Here is a 22,817-nt window from a genome sequence, read left to right on the forward strand (position 1 = left end):
GCCTGGAACAAAAGAAGCCTTCCACAAATGATAGCCAGGAATTATTAGAAAATTATATCCATCCATCTGTCCATCCATTTAACAAGCAAATATTGAGTACCTTTGTACTAAGCACTATACCAAATGCTGGGGATACTGAGGAGAATAAGACATGATCCATCCTCTTGAGATGCTCACGGTGTAATGGCGGGATGATATGTAAAAATAATCAAAATATAATCCAGTGAGAGCTGTCCCCCAAGTTGGCCCAAAATATCACGGAGGGGTACCTGCCTTAGCCTAGTGAGGGTCAGAAACAGAGACCATATTTTACCTGAGTCCGGAAGGAAGTCTCTGAACTCACCAGGTAGAGGTGGCGTGGGCTGGAGGGAGGTAGGAGGGTGTGGTTCCAGAAAGTCGGAAGAGCTTGTGCAAAGGCAGCAGACCGTGGAGAGCTTGGGGAGGCAGGAGTCATCACGGCTGCACTTGAAGTTTCAAGGAAGGAAGGAAGGAGGCTGGAGGGGTAGGCCAGTCTAGTCCATGAAGAGCCTTTTGAGCCCTACAGGGGCTTTATCCAAGAGCAATCGGGAGCTACTGGAGGGGACTGAGCAAGCAAGAGGCAGGCTGAGACACGTACTTTGGAAGTCCACTTCGGGGTGGTGGGGAGGGTGGAATGCACAGAGCAGATGCAGACCAGGAGGCAGGGAGGCCAGCTAGTAAGGCATGGGCAGAGGAGGGGTGATGAGGACCTAGAAGGATCCTTGGCGTTTCAACCTGCACCGGCCAGCTGGAAGTCTTCACTTGAATGCTTGTGGGCCTCTCACATCCCAACCCTCTACCCCAGGCCCCTTGATGGTCAGTTTCATGTGACAACTTGCCTAGGCTATAGTAACTGGGGTTGGTGTGAAGGTATTTTGTAGATGTGGTTAATATCTACAATCAGTTGACTTTAAATAGATTACCCTTGGGGTGCTGGGTGGCTCAGATGGTTGAGCGTCTGCCTTTGGCTCAGGTCATGAATCTCAGGGTCCTGGGATCAAGCCCTGCATCGGGTCTGTTTCTCCCTCTCCCATTGCCCCTCCCCTGGCTTGTGCTTTCTCTCCCTCTCTCTCTCAAATAAATAAATAAAATATTTTTTAAAAAGGAAAATATTAGGGGCACCTGGGTGGCACAGCGGTTAAGCATCTGCCTTCGGCTCAGGGCGTGATCCCGGCATTCTGGGATCGAGCCCCACATCAGGCTCCTCCGCTATGGGCCTGCTTCTTCCTCTCCCCCTCCCCCTGCTTGTGTTCCCTCTCTTGCTGGCTGTCTCTATCTCTGTCAAATAAATAAAATAAATAAATCTTTAAAAAAAATAAATAAAAAGGAAAATATTAAAAAAATAAATTACCCTCCATAATGTGGGTGGGCCTCATCAAATCAGTTGAAGGGTCTTAAAAGCACAACTGAGGTTTTCCTGAGGAAGAAGAAATTCTGCTCTCAAACTACAGTATCAGCACGTGTCTGAGTTTCCAGCCTTCCTGCTCGTCTGCGGAAGACAGGGCCAGCCCCCACGACTGGATAAGTCAATTCCTTGGAATGAATCATATCTATGCGTGTGTGTGTGTATGTGTGTGTGTGTACCCACACATATATAGGACACGTGTGTACTCTGCACACACACGTATCCTACAGGTTCTCTGGAGAAGCCTGGTTGATACATCTCCCCTGTCCACCTGCTGCTCCTCTTGTGTTCCCCGCCCCCATGAATGGCACCTTCCAGACCATCACGTCCTCCCCTGCACCCCTGTGTCCTGCCGACCCTCACAGGCTTCATCTGAATTCTGACCATCTTGTCCTCGCCAGCCTTCATTTCCAGTCTCAGCCCCTCCTTCCCTGCTCCAGACTGCAGTCAGAATGAGCTCCCTAAAATGCAAATCAGAGCCTGTCACTCCCCTGCTAAAAATTCTTCAGCTTCTCCTGCCTCCAGGTTAGTGCCAGGCTCCGTCCTGTGACACAGGAGATCATCGGGTCTGCCCCCTCTTTAGCTCTGTCCTTTTCTCTTGCCTTGCCCCACCCAGCTCCCTCCTGCCACGTTGACCTTCCTGCCCTTCCTGGAAGGGGCTAGACTCTCTCATTTCACCCTCTTCATGCAGTTCCTGTTCTGGAACAGTCATCTTTCTCCCTTGAGTATACCTGCTGAAGTCCTCCGTGCTCTCAAAAATTGGCCCAGTACTCACTGACGCTCTCTTAGGCCCTGGGCATCCCTGTTCCATCATGGGCACGCCTCTCACGGATCTGTCCGGGATGGGTGTCTCCACCCCGGATCCCCTAGCTTTGCGTCCTCGGCAGAGCGTCCGGAGTGCACTAGATGCTTGTTCAATGAATGGATGAGTGGGGCCTCCGTTCCTCCGCGGCTCAGGAGGGGGGTGGAGGAGACCATGCTGGCGCGCAGTTGACTCCTTCTCCCCCAATCCCAGGGTCCCGGAGGCAGGGCAAACCCCAGCCCATGTAGTGCAGGCTCCTTCAAACAGCTGCAGCATGGCCCTGGGGCGCACAGCGTGCAAGGGGGGCGTGGGCTCGGTTGACGCCCCCAGTCACCACATCAGCCCGATGTCACGGTGCAGGACACAGTCCTATGTGCTGGTCCAGCCTGAGGGCCTGCGGGAGAAGTTGCCCCCAGGGTTGGAGAACCAGCCTGACGGGCCGGTCCTCTGCCTGCCAGAGGCCTCGGGGTGGGTGCAGACCTTCCTGGGAGAAGACAGGTCCGGGGCCGGCTTGGTGGGCACGCAGCCCGTGTGGTCGCACAGGCTCTGTGCTCAGAATGCCCCTGACTGCTTCATGCTCTTCTGCTGCTGTCTTGGAATTATTAGTAATTTTTGAAGAAGGGCCTCGCATTCTCATTTTGCATCAGGCCCTGCAAATTATGCAGTCAGTCCTGCTGAGCTTAGCGAGGTTGCCCCACTAAAAATGATACCCGGAGTTATTGGGCCAAAGGGACTGGGGGTGACTGGCTCCCCCCACCTCCTCGGAGGACCAGGACCCCATTCACAACGTCAGCCTCTGAGCCTGACTTTGTTCATTTTGTAGGGGCAGGTCAGCAGGAACCTCGGTGTTTTGATTCCTCTGAGATCCTTGAAGCCAGGAACACGGTCCATGTGCTAAGAATGAATGCATTTGGCTTTTTTAAATGGTTGAAAACTAAAAAAGGAGATTATTTCGTGACACACGAAAACAATATGAAATTCAAATGTCAACGTTCATAAATAAAGATGTATTGGAACAGAGCCAAGCTCGTTCGTTTACGTATGGTCTAGCTGCCTTCGTGCCACACTGGGGGCCACGCCATGGTGACAGAGGCCGTGTGGCTTCCAAAGCTGAAAATATTTACTATCTGGACCTTTACAGAAGAGAGAAGCCGTCCCTCTGTCTCCTGGAGCCCAGTGGAGGTGTCAGTCACTGACATTCGGTTTCGGGCTTCCTTCTGGCCTTAGCTCAGTGGTTCTCCACCAAGGGACCTCTAGCAGCGTCTGGGGACATTTTTGGTTCTCATGAAGGGTGCGTGTGGGGCGGAATGTGTGCTAGTAACATCTAGGGGGAGGTCAGGGATGCCGTTAAACATCCTATAATATGCACTCGGCAGCCCCCACCCCCAGGGATTCCCCAGCCCCAGTGTCAGCAGTAACGAGGTTGGGGATCTCTACGTGGAAGCTCAGGTCTTGGGCATGGCAGATTTCTGGTAGGCCTTCTAGGCTGAGGAACCCTCCAGACCTTCCCTACCCTGCAAATGAGCAGCCCAAGGACTGTGTGTATAGGATGTGTGTTGGGGGCGGGGGGCGATGAGAAGGACCAAGCAAGGGGCTTCCCTTTCCTTGGCGCCATGAAGCTCCTCTACCTGTTAGGGCCCTGGGCAGCCCTCAAAGGGAGGATTAGCCTCCTTCCCTGAAGTCCCCTGAGGCAGGGGACAAGCGCTCATCGACTTAGGCAGGTGAACTTGGTCCTGGAAGGGGAGATGGTTATTGAGGCTGCCAGACAAGGCCACAGGGAGGGGTGCCGGGGGCCTGGGATACAGAGGGGAACTGGGGGTGCTCCCAGGGGACCAGGTGAGCAAGGCGCTCAAGCTGACAGAAGGAGCGTGAGGTGTCAGTAGCCTCAGGGAAGGGGCTGGCACGGCTCCCGCCCAGCCTTCTGCAGAGTGACAGGAACAGATGCAGGGACTGTCAAATGAGATGCTCCTGGCACTCGGGGAAATTGCAGAATTAACAAAAGGAGGGTTGCTTTCAGGGAACACGAGCAGGGGCGCGGTGTGTACAGCTGGGCTGGCCTCTGGGGACGCCCTTTGCTTGAAGGGCAGGGAGCAGGGGTCCTCCCGCCTGGCCTCTGGGCTGGGAAAGGGTGGGCCGAGGCAGAGCTGTCAGGCCCGGGGGCAGGACAGGGTCAGGTTAGAGCCAAGGCCAGGGCCGGGCTGCACGTGGCCCGGAGTCCGGTAAGTGGCAGGGCTGTCTGGAGGTCATCTCATCTATCCTCCTGCCTCTAGGTCCAGCCCCAGCAGATGGCATTTTGCCAGCTGAGGATCCAAGCAGAGGGGCCCTCAGCAGGAATGAGAATTCACCAGCTGTTACTTGGGAAGGCCCCAGAAGCAGCAGCCAGCTCTCTCGGAAACGCCACGGACAAAGAGGCATGTGTGTGAGGGTCTGCAGGGAGCCTGCGCCTTCTCCTGGTGGAGGGCAGGCAGTGGGGGCTCCTGGAGCTGGTGTGGCCTTAGCCCCGATGCTCACCTGGCCCGCCCCGAGAGGCAGGAGGCTGCGATGAGCACTGTGCGGCTCGCGGTAACTAAGGAAGGTTCCGGGTAGGGCAGGTTCGAGGCAGGAGGCTTGGACCCCACGCTCCTGAAACCTATTAAAAGAACAGTAAAAGAGAAGGAGAATAAGCAGTTTCCCAAGTGGGCATGGTTCTAACTGCAACGTGGAGCTAATTTAGACCCAAAGCAAACTCTTTCTAAGGCTGAGATATGGGGAGCCAGCTAGGAGACAGGGAAGCTGTGGAATCCTTCCGAGGTGTCAGGGACCCGCCTGCTTGGTCTGGTGGCCAGGGCTGGCTGAGGTTCCCCCGGCCAGATGGTCCTGGGCGCAGCTTTGTCCTTGCTTGGCAGACCCTCTTCTCCCTTGTTCCCGGAGCAGTAGCGGAAGTATAGATGGGAGACTGGGGGAGGGAAGCTGGGGACACCCGACATTCTAGAGTCCCCGGGGGAGAGTTGCGTGAGCTGCCCCTCCCCCCCCCCACGGGAAAAGCCTGCCCTGTCCATCCAGGAAGTGACTGGAAGCGCGAGTGGGGGTGGGAGGCTGGAGGGCGAAGGACAGCGGACAGATGCAAGGGGTCAGGCCCCTCATTTGCTGGAGTGCCATCCTTCTCCCTGTCAAAGATCTGGGGTGGGGGGCAGCCCGCCGACAGATGCGCTGCGGAAGGGGTGTGCTGCGGGCCTCCTCCCCATTGGCCAGCCATCCCTGGCTTCTTCCCCCTTCCTTGCTGGTTTCCCTGGAGCCTGGTACATTGTTAGCTGGCGCCCCGGGGGACAGACTTCAGATGGAGGGAAGCGGGTGTGTGTTTTGTTTTGTGGGGTGGGGGGAATCTCTGAACCAAGAACCTATTTGGCTAATGAAGTCGTAATTACTCCCAGCTCACTAATAGGATGAAAGTGGGGGCGGGGGTCTCCGTTAAAAGCCACTGATGGACCCACGAGAGGGTGCCTGACAGCCCTGAAGGGGGGCTGGGGGATCGGAAATGGATGTCAGGGCTGGGGGGAGGGAGGACAGGGGGTGCAGAGGCTCCCCCCTGGTCTAGGGCCTGCCTATACCTGGGAACTAAGGTCGCACTTCCGTGGTCTTCGGTTTAGGATAGGATGAGATTCTGGAGAACGATCATATTGCCTCTTTCGGCCCCCGACCGTCCCAGAGCAGCACAGCTCCCAGCTGTCTGCTTTGGGGTGTCGGGGTGGAGGGGAGGCTAGAGGGCCAGGGAGAGTCTGGAGCCGCTGAAGCTCTCAAACTATTTCTGTTGGCTTTGGAATGCGTGTATTTGCAAGTTTGTGTATCCCCCCCCCCAAAAAAAAACCCTCTCAGCTCTTTCAGATGCAGCCTGGTTGGCCCCAGTCTGAACCGGGCACCTGCTTTCCCCGGGGAGCTTGGCTACTGCAGAAGGGAGGGGCGGTGCTTTGGCTGGGTGGCCGGGTGGCTGGGGCAGGGGAGCCAGTTTGGGGTTTAGCATTTGATGCGGGGAATCTATGGAATGAGGGGATGGGCCAGGGCTCACACCAGCCCTGCTGGTCTGTATGCCTGAGGCAGGTGCACATAACCCAGGAGGGACAGGGCCTTCTCCAGGGAGCCTATTGACTGACCACTGAGCCTATGACCCTTTCCCCCGGGGGAATCCAGAACGTGTTCTCTCCCCAGCAGCGAGCCTGCGGCCTTGACTACCCCAGCTGTACCAGGGCTCAGTGCTGTGGAAAACGGAAAACGTGGGAAGGAGGCCCAGGTGGCTCTAAGGAAGGACTTTCTGTTTTGTGTTTTGTTTTTCAGGGAGGTTGCTGCTGGGTCTGGGGGTGGAGAAGGATGGCAGATTTTAGCTCTTCTGGACCTCCGAGAGGATTGCGTGGATGATGGTCTTTGCCAAACCCCGTTCCCTGGAGAGAAGTGCTGTTGGTGTTGAGAAGGAAGGAGCCGTGTGGCCTGGAAGAGGTGCTTTCCCCTACCCTAAGCTTGGAAGTTGGGCTCTGGAATCTGGGAAGGAAATGCCCCTTCCCACCAGGTGACTTCCTCCCTGACCCACTCCCATGGGGACCAGGGCTGTGCATGCTCAGAGAGAGGGCACTGGCTGAGTCCTGTCGTTCTCTCTTAGGACAAACCTGGGCCTTCTGGATGTCTGGCCTCGTCCTCTTCCGTCCCATGGACTGCCTGGAGGGTAGAGGGTCGTGCAGTGTCTTAACTGCCAGGCTGGAGCGAGAAGGAGCGGGAGGGAGAGAAGTGGAAGATGGACAGTCCTTTCCGATAAATGAGAGTGGGTTCCTAGGCTTTAAAGAGAGACAAGAGCACTTAGGGGACTTTGGGGAAGTTAATTAATGGGGCTGTAGAATGAACCTCTAGCTCTCAATACCCATCACTGGCCCTTCCATCCAGCCACTTGGAACCTGGTAAACGTGCTTTTAGGAAGACAAATACTGCCTCCCCCTGCCCCACCCCGTGCCCCTTGTCAATACCACACAGACTGGGCCACTAGCTGGGCAGTAAATGCAGTAATGCGGCCGGCTCCCTGTGTGGGGACCACGTGCGTGGGAGGGGCAGGGCTGAGCGCCACAAAGGTCCAAGCGGGCATGAGTACGGGTCCTGCCCCCCAGAGTTTGTAGACTGGACAGGCATAGAAGAGACAAGTCTCCGCAGTGGCAATGAACTGATACTGAGGGCCAGGCTGGGTGCGGGTGGGCAGGGGCCGGGCGGGGGAGGGGAAGGTCACCAGCAGCTCCTTGGAGAGACACAGCCCTGAGCGCTAAGGTGGTCATGAAAGGTGGGATTTGAGCCTGCCTGGAAGAACGGGGAGGAGTTTTGGAGGAAGAAGTAGAGGCTAGGGAGAACATTCTGGTATGCAGAAGAAGGGAAAAGCCTAAGGGGATTCACTTATTTATGTACATTTAACGCGTTATTATATAATACTTTCCGTGCATCCGGCACTCTTCTTAGAACTTTCCACATTTTAAGTGATTTCATCCTTACACCAACCTACGAGAGAGCTACAATTATAATCCTTGTTTTACGGATGAAGGAATGGAAGGCCAAGAGAGGGTGTATAACTTGCTTGAGGTCACACAGCTAGTACCTGACTTACATCCGGGTTCTGGTTCTTCCTTTCCTGGTCCTCAAGGCTCTAAGGGAGCAGGAGAGCGCCTATGGCTTCACCGGCCCCTCACCGCAGGACCCCTGAGCAGCCCAGCACCCACCATCCTCTCCCCTGGGCTCCCCGGGGCTGGGGTCGGGCCTCTGCTTGTGCTCCCCCAGCAGAGTGGAGAAGTTAGGGGCAAATCGTGGCCGGGGCCACGCTGACGAGCCGGCAGGGGCTGCTCGGGCGCGATGCGTTTGCAGCACAGAGCGCCAGGCCCAAGTCGTTCCGGAGATGCCCGTTCGTACCTGAGTGTCCTGGTCAACGTGGAGATTTTAGAGTCAGACCTGGCACTGAGTTCTGGCTTTGTCACTTCCCTGGGCCTATTATTCAGCCCTTTGCCCTTCCTCCTGCATGACGGGTGGGACATAATGCTACCTGCCTTAGAGCGCTGGCGGGAGGGTCACGCCAGAGAATTTGCATAAACCGCACATCACTCTCCCTGCACAGACGGCGGGCGTCAATGTCATTAGCGATTCTTCTCTGAAGTCACTTAATATAAATGTATTGTGACCCAAATACCATCTGGTGCGCTCTTGCCTCTGACATGGATGAAAATGGATCAGTTCCCCTGCCAATTCCATGTTCTGGGAAAGTCGAAGCCTCCCCCCCAGTGTGTGCTACTTCCTGGGTGCTTGTGTTCTGAGCCCTACGTTCTCCTGCGGTCTCTGCTTCACCCCGCATCAATCTGGAGGTAGAATTCACCAACTTTGCTAGTTTTTCTAAAAGATCTGCTCACATGAAGCAAATTCATCCATTGGTGGATGCGACTGACACTTCGGGGGACGCGGAGAGGGGATACATCCCAGGGTACCCAGGCTTGTCACTGTCCCTCTCATCTAGTTGTCCTCACACATCAGCCTGCATCAGAATCACCTGCAGGGTTTGTAAAAACAAATAGATTCCAGAGTTTCTGGTACAGTTGATCGGGGAAGGGCCCAAGAATGTACATTTCTCTAAGTTCCCAGCGATCTGGATGCTCCCGGTCTAGGGGCCAAGCTACCAGAACTACGAATCTTCCTGCTGCCTGTCTCTGCTCCTCATCTGCCCCCCACTCTTGCCCTGGAGTTCCAAAAGCTCCCCCCTCTAAAAATGCAGGACTCTCCTTCTGCCTCTCTGCAGACCCCCTACCCAGATCAGTCCTGGACCCCCGCACTGAATGGGAGTCAGCCTCGTTAGAGGGCAATTGTGATTTTAAATATTCACTAAGCAATTTCATTTGTCTGCATCAGAGTGCCTGTTCCCCTGTCTACACAAAGCCGTGCTTCTCTGCCGTGGGGTCTGGGGCTAATCAGCAGCAAGTTCAGGGGCGGGGGTGGGGGTGGGAGTGGAGCTTGGGAGCTGGGCTGTTGGGCCGCAGCTGTGGCTCCAAATTGCTCTGAGGCCCACGGCCTGGTCCGCGCTCCGGCAGGGACTGACATCAAACAAATGGGCTCTGATGCATTAAGTGGGGAGGGGAGGCTAAAATGACCCTCCCTTACCTTCCTCCAGCGAATACGGTCTTGAGCAGTAGTGGCTGCCTTGATGAGAGGGGCTGTAATGAATTCCCAGATCCCATCCCTTTGGGGGCAGCTGGGCAAGATGGGGTAGAGCCTTCACTCTTAATGAAGATTGGAAGATGACTTGTCGCCTCCCACTGGGTCGGTTAATCCAGCTCCATGCTGGAGATTAGCATTTCTAATGGGCTGGGAGGTGCAGCCTTCAGGAGACAGGGATGAGGGATGACAGATATTCTGGGAATCCCTTGGGCCCCGAAGAGAGGCTGTCGCTTTGTTTGGCCTCAGTTGAATTGAGGTTGGCTTTCTTCAAATAAGGTGCTTGCTTCATCTCTCCATTTCTGTCCCCTTGAGTGTGTGTGTGTGTGGGGGGGGTTCCTACTCCAAAATGGGCCAGTGGACGGCCCACGGCCCCCCAGAAGTCATATCCAAGTCCAATATCCAAATAGCCAGTATCCAAAGGGGATGACATGGAAGTCTGGAACTCACCTGGCCGACCCTTTCAAAGGAACGACGTTCACCCATTCATTCATATTCATTCATTTTGTCCTTGCCGTGTGCCGGCCACTGGGCTGTGGACACACAGATGGAAAAAATCTCTCATACTCAGGATGTTCACAGTTTCGTGAAAGAAACAGGCAATACACGCGGACTCTCTGGGAAAGACTAAACATAGATGTTCTGGGGCCAAGTGAGGGGGTCTGAACCAGACCGTGCAGCCGCGCGTGTGCGCGCACGCACGCGTTTGCACGTACTTGCACAGCCTACGTCAGGTAGTGGGGAAGACTTCCCCTGAGCTGGTTGTTAAAGATCAGCTCTTTGTGACCCAGCACGAGGCCACTGCCTGTCTTCAAGGAGAAATGATCTGTAAGGAGAAAGGAGATTGGAGGGGTTTGGAATGGGAGAGAGGAAAGAGCCTGGAATCAGGTGATTTGTACTGCAGTGATTACGAATTATCTAGAGGAAGGGGCATGTGGAAGGCCAGCAGGAGGGTATACCAAGCAGACCCACCTTTGGGCCATCATTCATTTGTTGAACCCACATTTATTGAGTCCTTTGTCCTGGAGACTATAACACTGATTTTTTTTTTTAATTTTTTAATTGAAATTTTTTATTATGTTATGTTAGGCACCATACAGTACATCATTAGTTTTTGATGTAGTGTTCCATGATCCATTGTTTGCATATAACACCCAGTACATTGATTTTTTTAAAAAAGGTAAACTCTAGTTCTCACGTGGGGCTCGAACTCATGACCCTGAGATTACGACTCGCATGCTCTATGGACTGAGCCAGGCACGGGCCCCTATAACATTGGTTTCACTTACTTGACTGTGTCTCATGACAGGCGGAGCTTCCTGAGGACAGGAACTCTAGCCTCCTTAGCTTAGAGCATTAATTAGCCCACAGTAGGTTATTAGCAGGTGCTTTTGAGTAGAATTGAATTGCCAAAGCTGAGAAGCATGAGAAATCATTGCATGTCGGGGGGAGCAGGAAACAGATTGGAATGGCTAGAATTTAGGGTACATGTGGAGGACTGGTGAAAAACAAGGCTGCCGAAGCAGAGGTCAGATCACGAAAGGTCTAAAATGCCAAGCCAAGGCGTTAAGATTTTATCCTACTGTATAGCAGACTGAAGGTATTGTAGCAAACTTGGAGGTTTTAAGTAAAGAAGGGACATGATCACATTTGTATTTTAGAAAAGACTTTTGGCTGTAGTTTCGAGCAGGGAGTAAGTGCCAGGAGAAGCAAGGACACTGTCAATTCAGGATGAGGGCTTGGGCTACTGGTGGGATGGTGCACATGGACTTGAGGGGCAGATTTCAGAGACAGCTTGTGAACTTGAGAGTGATGAGAAAAAGATCTTTCTCGAGTTCCAAGGAGCGAACAGGGAGGTTCAGGGTGTTCTGTGGCATACCCAATGAGATGCCCAAAATTCAGGAGGAGCCAGACCTGGAAATAAGGCCTCAGGTCCCAATCTGTTCTGAGGACTTTGGAAGGGAGAAGAAACACAGGTGGGTTGGATAGTTACCTGGTGGTCCTTTATCCAGGAGAGTTGGATAAACTCCGCATTTTCAGGGGAATCCTTTGCCCTTATTTCCCCTTACTGCCCGTAAACCATCAGTTATCTCTCTGCCGGAGCAGAGCCCCTCGCAGCCCTGCCCACTCCCTAGCTGCTACACCACCCTGAGGAGAGGGAGGGCAGTTACAACGTCTGGGGGTCCCTCTCCATTCAGCCTGCCTGGGTGACGGCCAAGGGGCAGTCCTCAGTGAGGATTAGCCCAACTCCAGGCGGAAGAATCAAGAAAGGAGGCGTAAGTGCTGATCAGTGCCCCTCCACCAACACCGGCCTCTCTGCCTTGTTCCCTCCCCTATTTGCTCGCTGGTTGAGAGTCTTTTGCGTCTACTGAGAGAGGTTTTTGGTTTGTTGTAGGCAGTATTATTCAATCCTTCAACAATATTAAATGTGCCCGTATTCTCTCACCTAAGGGCAGGTCTGCAGAAGGAGGGGCCCGGCCTCAGGGCTTCATCGCACACTTCTCCTGTTCTCCCAGCAGCCCCATCGCAGCACTTCTTAAATGGGGTGCAAGCACACATAGAGTCGCATTGAATTGGGGTATCTCCGTGGCTGCACACACGTCAGTCACCATGCGGTCCAAACACGAATGGGGCCAACGAGGCTTCCAGGATAAGACCAACCTCAAGATGGGAGCTGGTCCTGCAGCATCCCCGAAGTGTGCGCGATCTGGCGCCCCTGAGAAATCCTTTTTGATTCTGTTGTCAATCCCAATACCCCTCTCCCTTTTTCCATTAACTAAAGAAAATGAACAAATCACTTGGCCAGAGTCCATTTTGAACAACTTTTATTATACGTTTAGTGTTCTCTATACAAAAGAAATCAGTTTTTTTTTTACAGTGATTCCAAAAAAAAAATTCTGAATAATTTGGCCTTTTCATTGCTCATGCAGTCAGTTTATAAGTCCACATATTAGATGGTCCTCCGCGGCCCGGAAGTCTTCCCTGCTGAAGGTCGTGCGTGACACGCTCTGATCCGCATCTGTCGCTGACAACGTTGGTTAATGCAAAGTAACTCGCAAAGAGGAAAGAACATGATGTGAGAGGGGTTAAAACAAGGTCTGCCGTGGAGAGTTAAATCTTTAACCAATGGAAAAAAGATCAGACCACTCTATAGGTGTGCGGGTGTGCGGAAGGGCATGGAGACCTCAGGAAAAAATATCCCCCCTGGAAGGAACAACGCGGCACGGTGTTGGGGGGAGAAAGGGGTGTGCCGGGGGTGGGGGGAGGCAGGACGAGAGGTCCTCTGGGGCCAGCGTGGGCTGGGGGTGGGACCGGGACAGAAGGCGGCCACGTCACAGGCGACTGATGTTTAGCCCCGGGACGAGTGTGAAGTTGGCAAAGAGCTGGGAGCCGGGCAGAGGGACAACACTGACTGAGGGTGTCCAGTTGGGGGGATCCGGGGGGAAAAAAAAAAAAGGACAGGGGCAGGGTCATCCGATCAGCATCATTTTTGAAAAAGAAACAGAATAGGGCACAAAATTCTGGATTTCTTCTCCCAGATTTTTGTGTTTATTGCTTCACTGAACTCTTTCTGTGTGCTGACCTCCATCCCTGCCACCCCTTGGCGCCCCGTGGCCGGGGCCCGAGGGACGCAGCCTGCTGGGGGCCCCGAGTGTCAGGCCACTCCAGAGTACAGTCGAAACTTCACAGTGACAAACACCAGTCAGCTCCTCCCCCGCTCCTGGCCCGGGTCTGCCCCGCACGGCTGGCATCCCCAAGGGCTGCTGCACGCGGACTGGTCTTGGCCTCGGAAAAATCCTTTGTGTCTTTCATTTTGGGAGGCGTAGAGGGGATGGGGGAGAAGTGATAAGAGGTACAGACGGAGTGAAGTTACATCTCTATGTCCAAGGAGGTCCCTGCGGGGAGGTGGAGAACCCTAGACGAGGACAGCGAAGGCCGGGGTTCAAGCCCTCCCCTCACCCTGATTTACTCGCTGAAGGACCTGGGACAAGTCCCTTCCCCTCCGTGGATCTTACTGTCCTCGTCTGTACGAAGGGTCCTGTCCATGCGATCAGCTCTGTGGTTCCTCCGCACGCTGCGGCCTGAAGCTGTCCAAAGCGACGCTGCCTGGGCTGAGCCCGTGTCCACCCTTAGCATCACAGGACTCCTGTTTAATACTACCGTGTTGATAGAGGTGCACTGGTTCGGGGTGTGGCCCGAGACACTGCTTGGTGGGGGTCTCGTGGCTTCCCTGGGGGGTGCTTGTCCTGCCCCTCTGATCCTTCTCTGAACCTGTCTTGGGAAGGCTGTTCTCAGCAGGGGAGAGAAGGAAGGACGCTGCCCGGGCTTGGCTGGGTGGCCTGGCGACCGCGGCAAGGTTGGTTCGAACTCCCATGGGCTGGCCCCTGCCTGCTTTAGGGGACAGGGCTGCCAGGAGTTGGGCTCTGCCTCCTGACATTTCAAGCTTTTTGTTTCATTCATGTGTCTCCTCCTATTTTTTTTTTAAATCTGGGACCTCCTACGTGCTTCTCCTAAGCCACCATGCGAAGCTCACCCAAGATCCACCGGGTGATTTCTTTCTAGCAGACATGTGTGTGTTTGGCAGGGGCTGCAGGAGTGGTGACCAAGGTGTCACGAATGGGGAGCATGCCCTGTGCCAGCATCAAAAGAACCTGCTGTCTTCCCACTGAGAGCGGGGCAGCCTCCCCTCCTCAGTGTTCGTGAAGCAGCCTTGCTAAGACTGGGGCAAAGCGTGTTAAGTCCCCCCTGCTTCCATCCCCCGGGCTGTTTGTGACTCTCTGTGGCTTGGCTGGGATCCTGCAAAGGGCTCCAGGACCCCTTACAGAGCCTCTGCCCCGGGCTGTTTCTGGGGAAGCTTCCCCCTCCTTCGGATCAGATTCTTTCTTTCTCAGTTCTGTCTGCAGGAATCGCCCAAGTGGGGCCCAACCTGGGCAGCCTCTTTGCCCCTTGCCCGAGCTGCACACCACACCCCATGCAGCCCTTCCCATCCCCTCTCAAGCAGGTCAGGGTGTGAATTCACCCTAAGACAACGTCATAATCTATATCATTCTCCCCTGCTGTGCACGTGCACGCGGATGCGGCTGTGCATGGGGTGTGGGCGGGGGAGGCAGCCCCTTAGCTGGCAAACCCACACGCGTCCTCAGCCCTCTTCTAAGGTTGTGTTCGGGGAAGCTATGAAAGCAATACCTGGCCCGGGCTGCAGATACCCACTGCAGGGTGAGCAGTGTTGGCACTGGCTGCCTCTTGGACAGGTGGACGCTTCTCCAGACCTTGGGACTTGCCAGGAAGGGGTGGACCAGATGCCTCCCACCTCCCTGGGCAAAGGCAATGCACAAGGGAAAGAGCTAGTCTGGTTTTCCCTTTACCCGAACCGCAACCATCCCTGAAAAGCATGGTGAGGGAAGTAGGTCCCCTGCACCGAAAACCAGGCAGGGTGGGAGGCAGCGGTCCCCGGGCCCTGTGAGTGCTGTCCTCCTTAGATGCTGGCCTTCCTGCTCCTTCAGGGGGCCCCTGCCCCTCAGTGGGGAGAGGTATTCAAAGGAGGGACGACATAGGGGAGACAAAGGCATCAACATACAGACAAGTTAAGCAACTTGCCCCGAGGGGCAGAGCAAAGAGGTTCAGGAAGCCAGGACCGGTCCTCGACCCCACCCTGCCGGCTCTGACTGCCCGTCCTCCTCGGCCTTGTGGAGCCTGTGATCTCGCTGAAGCTTCTCCCTTTGAGCCTGGAGCCATTGGTGGCTTAAGCACTCAGGGTGCTCGCCACCAATGCCCACTGTGTCCTGAGTCTCAGCTCCAGGACTGTGAGCCCTGGGAGGGCAGGGGCCACACCTGACTATGGCTCAGAGCCCGGCTCAGACTAGAAGTTTGAGAGTGTCTCCTGAGCCCACAGCTCTGGCGGCTGAGCACAGCAGGTGGGACTGAAGCATGGGCAAAGGGACTTCTAGGGTCACTGCAAGATTCCCCCCCAACAGCCAGGCAGGTGGGAGCTCCAATGGTGTCACCATCTCCTGATACCGTGGTTGCTATGTTTTCAGGGGGTTGCTTGAGGGCCCCAGCTGGCAGGGGGTGCGGGACAATACCGCTTTCCTGCTAAGCTGGCTGGGCTCATGGAAAACAGACTTCCTCCTCCTGGAACGGCTGCTCGCTAACCCTGCCATCCATACACCTCTCGAAGCATCTCTGCTTGGGGAAAACTGGTTCTCCAGGCTCAGGTTGGCTCGTGCCTGCCAGGAGGGCTGGGCGGCGTGGCGGTCTGGGCAGCGCCTTGCCACGTGGCTGCCGGCACTGCCTCCCTACACGGAGGGAGATGGCTCAGAGCTGGCGGGACACACACGACGAGCAGACAGGCTGAGGAATCCTCTCTCCCCCAGACCCCATGGTGGCAGAAGCCCTTCTGCAGCCCTTGGCTACGCGGCAGGGGGATGGGCACTGTGACAGCCCACAGTCCCCTTACCCTACGAGCCTGCCTGAGGTGCACTGAGTTCACTAGTGTGGGGGGTGTCATGTGGAGTGAGGGGCCCGAGACACTGACTACTCTGCTCAGATCCAGAGTGTTTTCTGGAAAGGCTGGTCCTTTAACTCAGTTTACAGGCACACTTCCCCGACATTCCCTTGAGGGACGCTGGGCTTGGGTGCAGGAATGCCCTGCTGTATGCAGGCAGGTGTCCGAGGAAAGCCAGGGTAAGGGCTCCCTGAGCTCACTCCTAGCCCCCCGTTATTCTCCCTGTCCCCTTTCACCATGAGAGAGCTGCCCCTTGGGCTTCTGGGCTGCCAGGCTGGCCATGGCATAGGCCAATTACTTCCTCTCAGGTTCAAACAACGTAATTAGCTCAGCTCTGGGCTATGGTTTCTTACCTGCAGACAGAGTACGCGTGTCTATGGGCTTGACCTTCGATTGACTGATTATTAAGTGAGGCAAGCATTGCTAATACCTTTGTGGCTTAAACGTGTGGCAAACGATGCTTTAATTGAGCCTCTGAAGGACACAGCCCTGTCCCTGCCCCAGCCTGCCGGCAAGCAGCTGGACGCTCGAATCAGAGGCTGTGCCCGTGGCAGGCAGTCCGTTGCTGGGGGTCAGCTTCACCCTCCCGAAACCGGCTCGAGCTGCGGGGACAGCTACCGGTCGCTCTCAGCTCAAGATCTCTCTCTGAGGCTAGGTACCTTTGGTTTCAGAAACGGATTAGGTGGGGAGTCTCTGAGTACTGCAGTCTGCGAGGGTCTCCGGCTGGGGCAACGGGATGCAGGACACGTGTTGAGTGGCTGTTCTGGTTCTGCGGTGACGTTTGCAGGGGCCGCCCCATTCTTGAGACACACATTGCTGGAGGCTTCGAGGCTTGTGGGCAGGGGCTGGGAACCTGGGAGCTGCAGGCCAGATCAGAGCTGCGTAAGGCATCCGGAGGGCGCGGGGTCCCCAGGCCAGGCTCTCCAGCGTGGTCAGCGTGGTGTTCTCGCAGGCTCTCCTGAGATGTAAATACCCCAAGGAGAGGACACACTGGTTCGGTCTTGTGGCACTGTGTAAAACACTACTTTCAGTGTCTTACAGAACTGACCGAGGAGATGCTATCTGCTGGAGACGAGAGGGGGAGCAGTACCTTACACCCCCAAACACACCAGCAAAGCTTCCGCATCACGTGGTTCCATATCTGTGAGGGTTGCGGCGGGGTTCCCTGACCAGGTGGGGGGCACCCTCTCCCCTCAAGGCAGCGGGCATGGTCCTCTCTCCCACATCCTGGGTTTCACTGATGGGGAGGAAGGAAGTCCAAACCCAGCCCTTTCCTTCTCTCCTGAGGTGAGCACAGCTCCCCAGGGACCAGCCGCCCGGTTTCCTTCTGCTTGAGGAACTCGGCCACTGGAGTCGTGGCTCTTCCCATCAGTGGCCGCTCCTGTTCCTCGAACTTCTTCAGAGCCGGTGCAGCTCTTGTCTGGGACACTCTGGAGGAAGGGGCAGGGTGAGAGCAAGGAGCAAGAGGTAAGCCCACCTCCTGACTGAACCAGAGCGAGGCAAGGAGGCCTGCCCACTCTCTCCCTGCCAAAAATACTGTTATTTTCCAGAAAGGAGCCAAGCCCAGCTCAGCAACTGACAAGGCCAAGGCGCATGGGTTGGGGGCCCGGGGAGGCATCTGGCGAGAAAGGCATCCTTCGGAAATACATTGGCCCGGTGGCGACGTGAACACAACAGCTTTTCTAGATGTTCTTTTACAGGTCAATCCTTTTGCCTGTCTGGGGTAGAATCCACCGATTCTTTCTTTGTCCAGGGACATTTCTTCGAAAGGAAAAGAAAGTGGAGACGCTGGGTCTGGGTGGGGAAGATGCACAAAGCAAAAATAAAGACAATGCGAAGGGCCGTAACCAACGGAAACCGGTGAGTGTGTGTGCTGAGGTCAAGGGCGGGCAGTGGGGGTGGAAGGCTCAAGGTGGCCGTGAGGCAGACCAAAGGGCTGGGCTCCCTCCAGCTGAGCTGAGCCAGGACTCTAGCGCTTCCACATGGTGGCACCCCAGGGGTGCGGGGGGGTCATCGGGAGGGGGCTTGGGGTGGGCTGGGCGGTCACTGGTCCTCACAGCTTGGCAGACCCCCTTGTTGTACCCTTGTCCCCGAAGGTGGTGGCTGCGTGGTAGGTCTGCGGTGGCTTCATCTCCCCCTCTCCCCTCCTCCCACTTGCAAAATAGTGGCTGTGCCCTGGGCGGGGGGGTCCGTTAGGCCAGAGAATAGATGGCGTTGACAGGCGACGTGGCCTCTGAGCTTTCATTGCCCTCCGTCTCCTCCTTGTCCTTTTTGACCGTGTACTGGCCGATGAAGGACCCGTCCTCGTTGAACTGCCCCTCACCCCCCTCGCCATAGTCCACCAGGCTGTCGTCACTCTCCTGCTGCTTGATGGTGCCGTCCAGGGACGTCTGGCTGCCCTGCAGGGGCTTGTTGTCCTCGTCGCTGGCCAGAGAGAGACAGAGAATCAGGGCCTGGCCCGGTCCAGTGTTGCTGAAACCCAGGCGGGGTAGCACCGGGCTGCTGGTGCTCATGGAGCTTATGGGCTACACAGCTCAGAGAGGGGAGCACCTCAGGGGTCACCAGTCAGCGCCCCCACCCCCGCCGGCCCTCCCTGTCTGGCTGCATCACAGAAGGGAACCCAAGGCCCCGAGAGGACAAGTGTCTTGTCCAAGGTGAGGTGGCAAGGCGGTGCAGAGCCGGGCCTGGAGCCCACTCTTCTGGACTCCCGGTCTGGGGTCCTCTTCATGACGCAGGGGACAGCCACCCCACAGGGAGGAGGGCCAGCCGCTGTGAGACGAGGCAGGATGGGGTGGTTCAAGGAGCTGGGGTGCTGGTCCCACGTGCGTCACTGTGTGGTTCTGGGGTCTTGGGAAAGCCTTCCTTCTCACTGGGCCTTAGTCTCCCCATCAAGAGGGGCTGAACTCGCTCTGACTCTCTGTGATCTGTGTGGCCCTGTCTTGAAAGGCTCTGCCCTTGACAAAAAGCAACGGGCCTGGGCCACGGAGAAACACACGTCTCCCCTGCCTCTCCCTTCCTCACCTTGCTGTGGTTTCTGGCTGCTCTCTGCTTTACCGACGAGCAGCTGCTGTTGCTTGGGGCCTCGAGTGAAAGAGGGTGGGACGAGCGGAGGGGCACACGCAGGGGTGTGTGAGGCCAGCAACTGAAGACAAAGCCCAGCAAGGCTCTGATCCTGCCCAGCCTCCTGGGAGGCCCCCAGGTCCTGCCCTTCGGCCCCTCCTCTGCAAGGAGAGCTGGCAGGCTGGTGGTCAGAGTGGCGTCCACCTGCTGGGATGCCTGCAGTGCCCCCAGGAAGCGAGACCCCCCCCAGCGGCCGGGGTCTGCTCAGGCACCACATCCTTTTCCCTGGCTGCCAAATGCTCTGCACTCTAGGCTCCGGGGACGGGGGGGGGGGGGGGGCAGGAGCTGCTGGCTGCACTTCAGAGGGGAGACGGCCCCCAGGCAGGAGGCAGCTGGGCCGGCAGTGGGAGTCTGGGTCCCAGCAGGCAGCGCCAGGCAGCGCGGGCAGACACAGAATGTCCCCTCCCTGGCCCGCAGGCCACTCTTGGTCCTTCCTGGGTGTGTGTGTTGGGGGGACACAACCAACTGAATTGCCATGAGAGTGGCCAGTGCATGTTGGCTTCTAACAGCGGCGGTGGACAGAGACAGCTGTCAGGGAAGGACCCGGAGCCTGAGCGCGAGCTGGGCATTAGTACATGGAAAGCTATCAGCCCCTCCCTCTTGTACCCCATTACCGCGGCCTGTGTTCTCTGACGGTCTGTAGGGCTGCACTCAGTCTGTATGGAGAGTGGGGCTCACGTTTTGAAAACTAGCAGCTTCTTGCTGGTCTTGGTCCTACTCACGGGTCTTTTTTACACACACTCCCTCCCAGGAGCAAGAGGATTGTGTCTGTGTGATTCCAGTGGATTCCAGGCACCTAAGCCAAATGCAGCCACTGGATGGGACGGGCCCAGCCTGGGCGGGGGGGCAGAGGGAGTGTGTCTAGTGTGTCAGTTCTTACAGAGAAAGAGGATCTAGATCTGGAAAACAGACCTCTTCTAAGGGAGCTTGAAAGAAACCAGAAGGACTAGGGGGTCCCCGGTCTGGTCACCCGTCAGCTCATCCTCCGAGAGACCCTGGAGACACAGGTGGGCAGACGAGGGAGAGAGCAGCAGAGAGACCCACCAGGGAGCTGCTTCCCTGCGAAGCCAAAACCGAGGCGGGTGTGGGCGCGTGTGCGTGCGCGTCCGTGGTGCGTGGGTGTCGGGCCCGCGGGTGCACCTTTGTATGTACACCCAGCCTCAGTGTGGGTGCGGCAGGGGCGTGGGTGGGGAGAAGGCAGATATTTTTGCCCAACAGCTTCGGTGTCTGGGGGAGGAAAGGCGCCTGAGGAAGCAGCTTCTCGTAGCCTAGCAGGTCCTCACCCCTCCTCTGGGGTCGCACTGAGGACCTGGGGGAGGGAGAGCCCCCTGTTCTTTGGAACCGGTGGCCAGGAAATGGGTCTCAGCCCATGGGGAAGATGGGCCCTGCCAGGGGTGCTGAGGACCGTCAGGGAGGGGCTCTCCTGCTTCCCTTTTAGGAGGCCCTTGGAGATGTCGGGTCTGGGTGGACGGCTGTGGCCCCTCAGCCTGCCGATGGGCTCCTGGCTGGGTAGTGGCTCTGGGCTGTGGGTAGGAGGGCTGTGGGCAGCGTCTGCCTGCCTGCCGGGCGGCTGCTGAGCGGAGTGGTGGAGGCCGAGGGTGGGATAAGGAGAGGTCAGGGGAAGACGGGGTGATCTCGCCCCGAGAGTAACAGGGTGGGGGTGGGGAAGTAGGGTCCTGCTGAGAGCATTTCCTCCCGCCCGCCTTGCTCTGGGAATGAGGCCTCCATGACCCCCCCCCCCATCATTCCTTCACTCAGGATATGCTTGCCATCAAAATGGGAGATTACAGCTTTGTCACACGAGCCGCAAAGGCCCGTCGAGATCTGAGGGCTGGACTGTGACGTTCCCCCGCTGGAAGTCAGGCCTTGCTCCTCCAGCTCTGCCACCAGCTCCCTGGGTGGCGAGTGTGGGTGGGAATCCTGGCCAGGTCACTTCCCCGTCTGGGCCTCAGTCCTCTGACTTGGGACAGGCCCCGACCAGATGCCTCTCCAAGACTAGTTCTGGGCTCGGGGCCAGACATATCATTCAAGTTCATAAGGAAAAGGTCTAGAACGCCCCGCCCCCACCCCCAGCACTGCCCCTCATCTCTCACGGAGTTGAGGTTCAAGACAATACAGCTTCGCTGGGTCCCTGTCTTCAGGGTTAGGGTCGGGGGTGGGCAGAGAGGAAACCAATAGCTCATTTCACGGCCACGGCATTCCAGCGTCTGCTTTCAGAGGAAAGAGGTGGGAATGCCCATGTAAGGAGCTCAGTAAACTGGAGCCGTGCAGCTGGATGACTGGGACTCGACTCCATATGAGTGTGCTGGGTGGTGTCCCCCCTGCCGGGAGGCGGCCCCATCCAAGAGCCAGTGGTGACAGCTGGATGGATGGTGGAGTGGGGACCAGCAGCCGAACAGATCACCCACCTGTAGTCAAAGGAGCCGTCCTCTTCTTTGGGGTCCTCGGGGCCCAGGGGAACATCCTTCTTTTCTCGCACTTGGCCAATAAGAGAAGCAAAGACACAGACATGGTGATTACAGGATCCTGACTGCAGAGTCAGTGACACTCTCCCTTTCAACGAGGCACCATTGATGCCTCCCTTGTTCTTGCTTCTTGCGTTTAACCAGCTGTCAAGTGGACACCCCTGCCTTGTCCTCACGCCCAGCGTTTCCACACCTCTCCATTGACAACGGAAACTTCCTTCCACCTGGCTCCCCAACACTTGTCCGTGGGGTTGCCCCAAAACGTCGAACGGATGTGATGCTTCCTTCGGCACCGTTCTTATTCTGCTCTGTGGGATAATTATCTGTGCGTGGTTCGTAAAAGCCCCTAGCAGAGTGCCCTGGGCGGAGGGCATGCTCCGTACGCCCCTTCTGGATGGAATATGCTCTCGTGTCTATGACCTCACTAGTGTGGGACTCTCTTCTCCCACAGCTCTCTGTGGTTTGCACACCCATCCCAGGCCCTGTCTTGCTGGGCTGTGATCTTCCCGCCTTGCCTGCTGCGGTGGCTTGAGGGAGAGATCATCCCTCCTTCTCCTGTCCTTAGCACCCAGCACAGAGCCTGGCACACGGGGACACTTACGCAAATGACTATGTATCCTGCCTGAGGTAAAGGGCAGGATAATCTCCCCCATTTTAGGAGAGGGAAACCGAGCCCTTCAGAGCCGAAGAACACGTCACCTAACTCACTAGGAGCTGAATAATTAAGTCTAGAGTGAAGGCTAGAGCCCGGGCCTCACAGTTTGCTCATCCTTCTAGCGGACTAGGGCCTTACCTTGCAACTGGAGGGAAGGAGGTAAGCTGTGAGAAGAACTTCGTAGAAAGGAACGCTGTCTAAATGGGAAAGAAAGGCTCAAAGCTCATCTGATGAGTTGGGCCAGGGGGTGAGCTCAGTAAGGCCACTCTTCTCCCTGACTCTGGCTTTCTCTTTTACAGGAGAAAACAATCCCAACACAGCACAACAAATGAAAGAAAACGTCATTCGCCGATAAAGAATGATAATTTCCTGCCCTCCCTCACAGACATCTCCCTCACTTAAAGCAGAGGCAGAACTCTTTCGAATCCTAGGGTCTGAGGGTATGTAGGCGGGGGAAGGAAATAAAAGAGAATCCTCTCTCTGAGTTGAGTTTTAGGGGGACCCTGGAGGAGGACTTGTTCAGAGGCAGGGAGAGGCGGGCATGTGGAAAGCACAGACTGTGCTTGGCGATGGGGCTTTGGGGGGCAGGGAGCAATTTCATTTTGCAGCCCAGCGTGATTTTCACTCGCTGGGTCATCCATTATCCTGTCTCC

The 22,817-nt window shown here is 56.3% G+C and overlaps 1 protein-coding gene across 5 annotated transcripts in view; it reads right to left on the minus strand.

Moving 5' to 3' along the window:
* Nucleotides 1-12,227: 12,227 nt before the first annotated feature.
* Nucleotides 12,228-22,817, minus strand: part of NFASC (neurofascin) — a 179,309-nt gene continuing 168,719 nt past the window's right edge. For all 5 annotated transcript variants that reach the window (XM_087856758.1, XM_087856752.1, XM_087856747.1 and 2 more), the window contains 2 exons: nucleotides 21,453-21,522; nucleotides 12,228-18,348 (listed from right to left, as the gene is read on the minus strand). In XM_087856758.1, the coding sequence (XP_087712884.1) occupies nucleotides 18,117-18,348; nucleotides 21,453-21,522 (302 nt within the window). In that variant the 3' untranslated portion in view covers nucleotides 12,228-18,116. The remainder of the gene's footprint in view (nucleotides 18,349-21,452; nucleotides 21,523-22,817) is intronic.

Source organism: Ursus americanus, chromosome 2, assembly GCF_024610735.1.
Source record: "Ursus americanus isolate L20-20 chromosome 2, mUrsAme1.1.p, whole genome shotgun sequence".
Lineage (NCBI taxonomy): Eukaryota > Metazoa > Chordata > Mammalia > Carnivora > Ursidae > Ursus > Ursus americanus.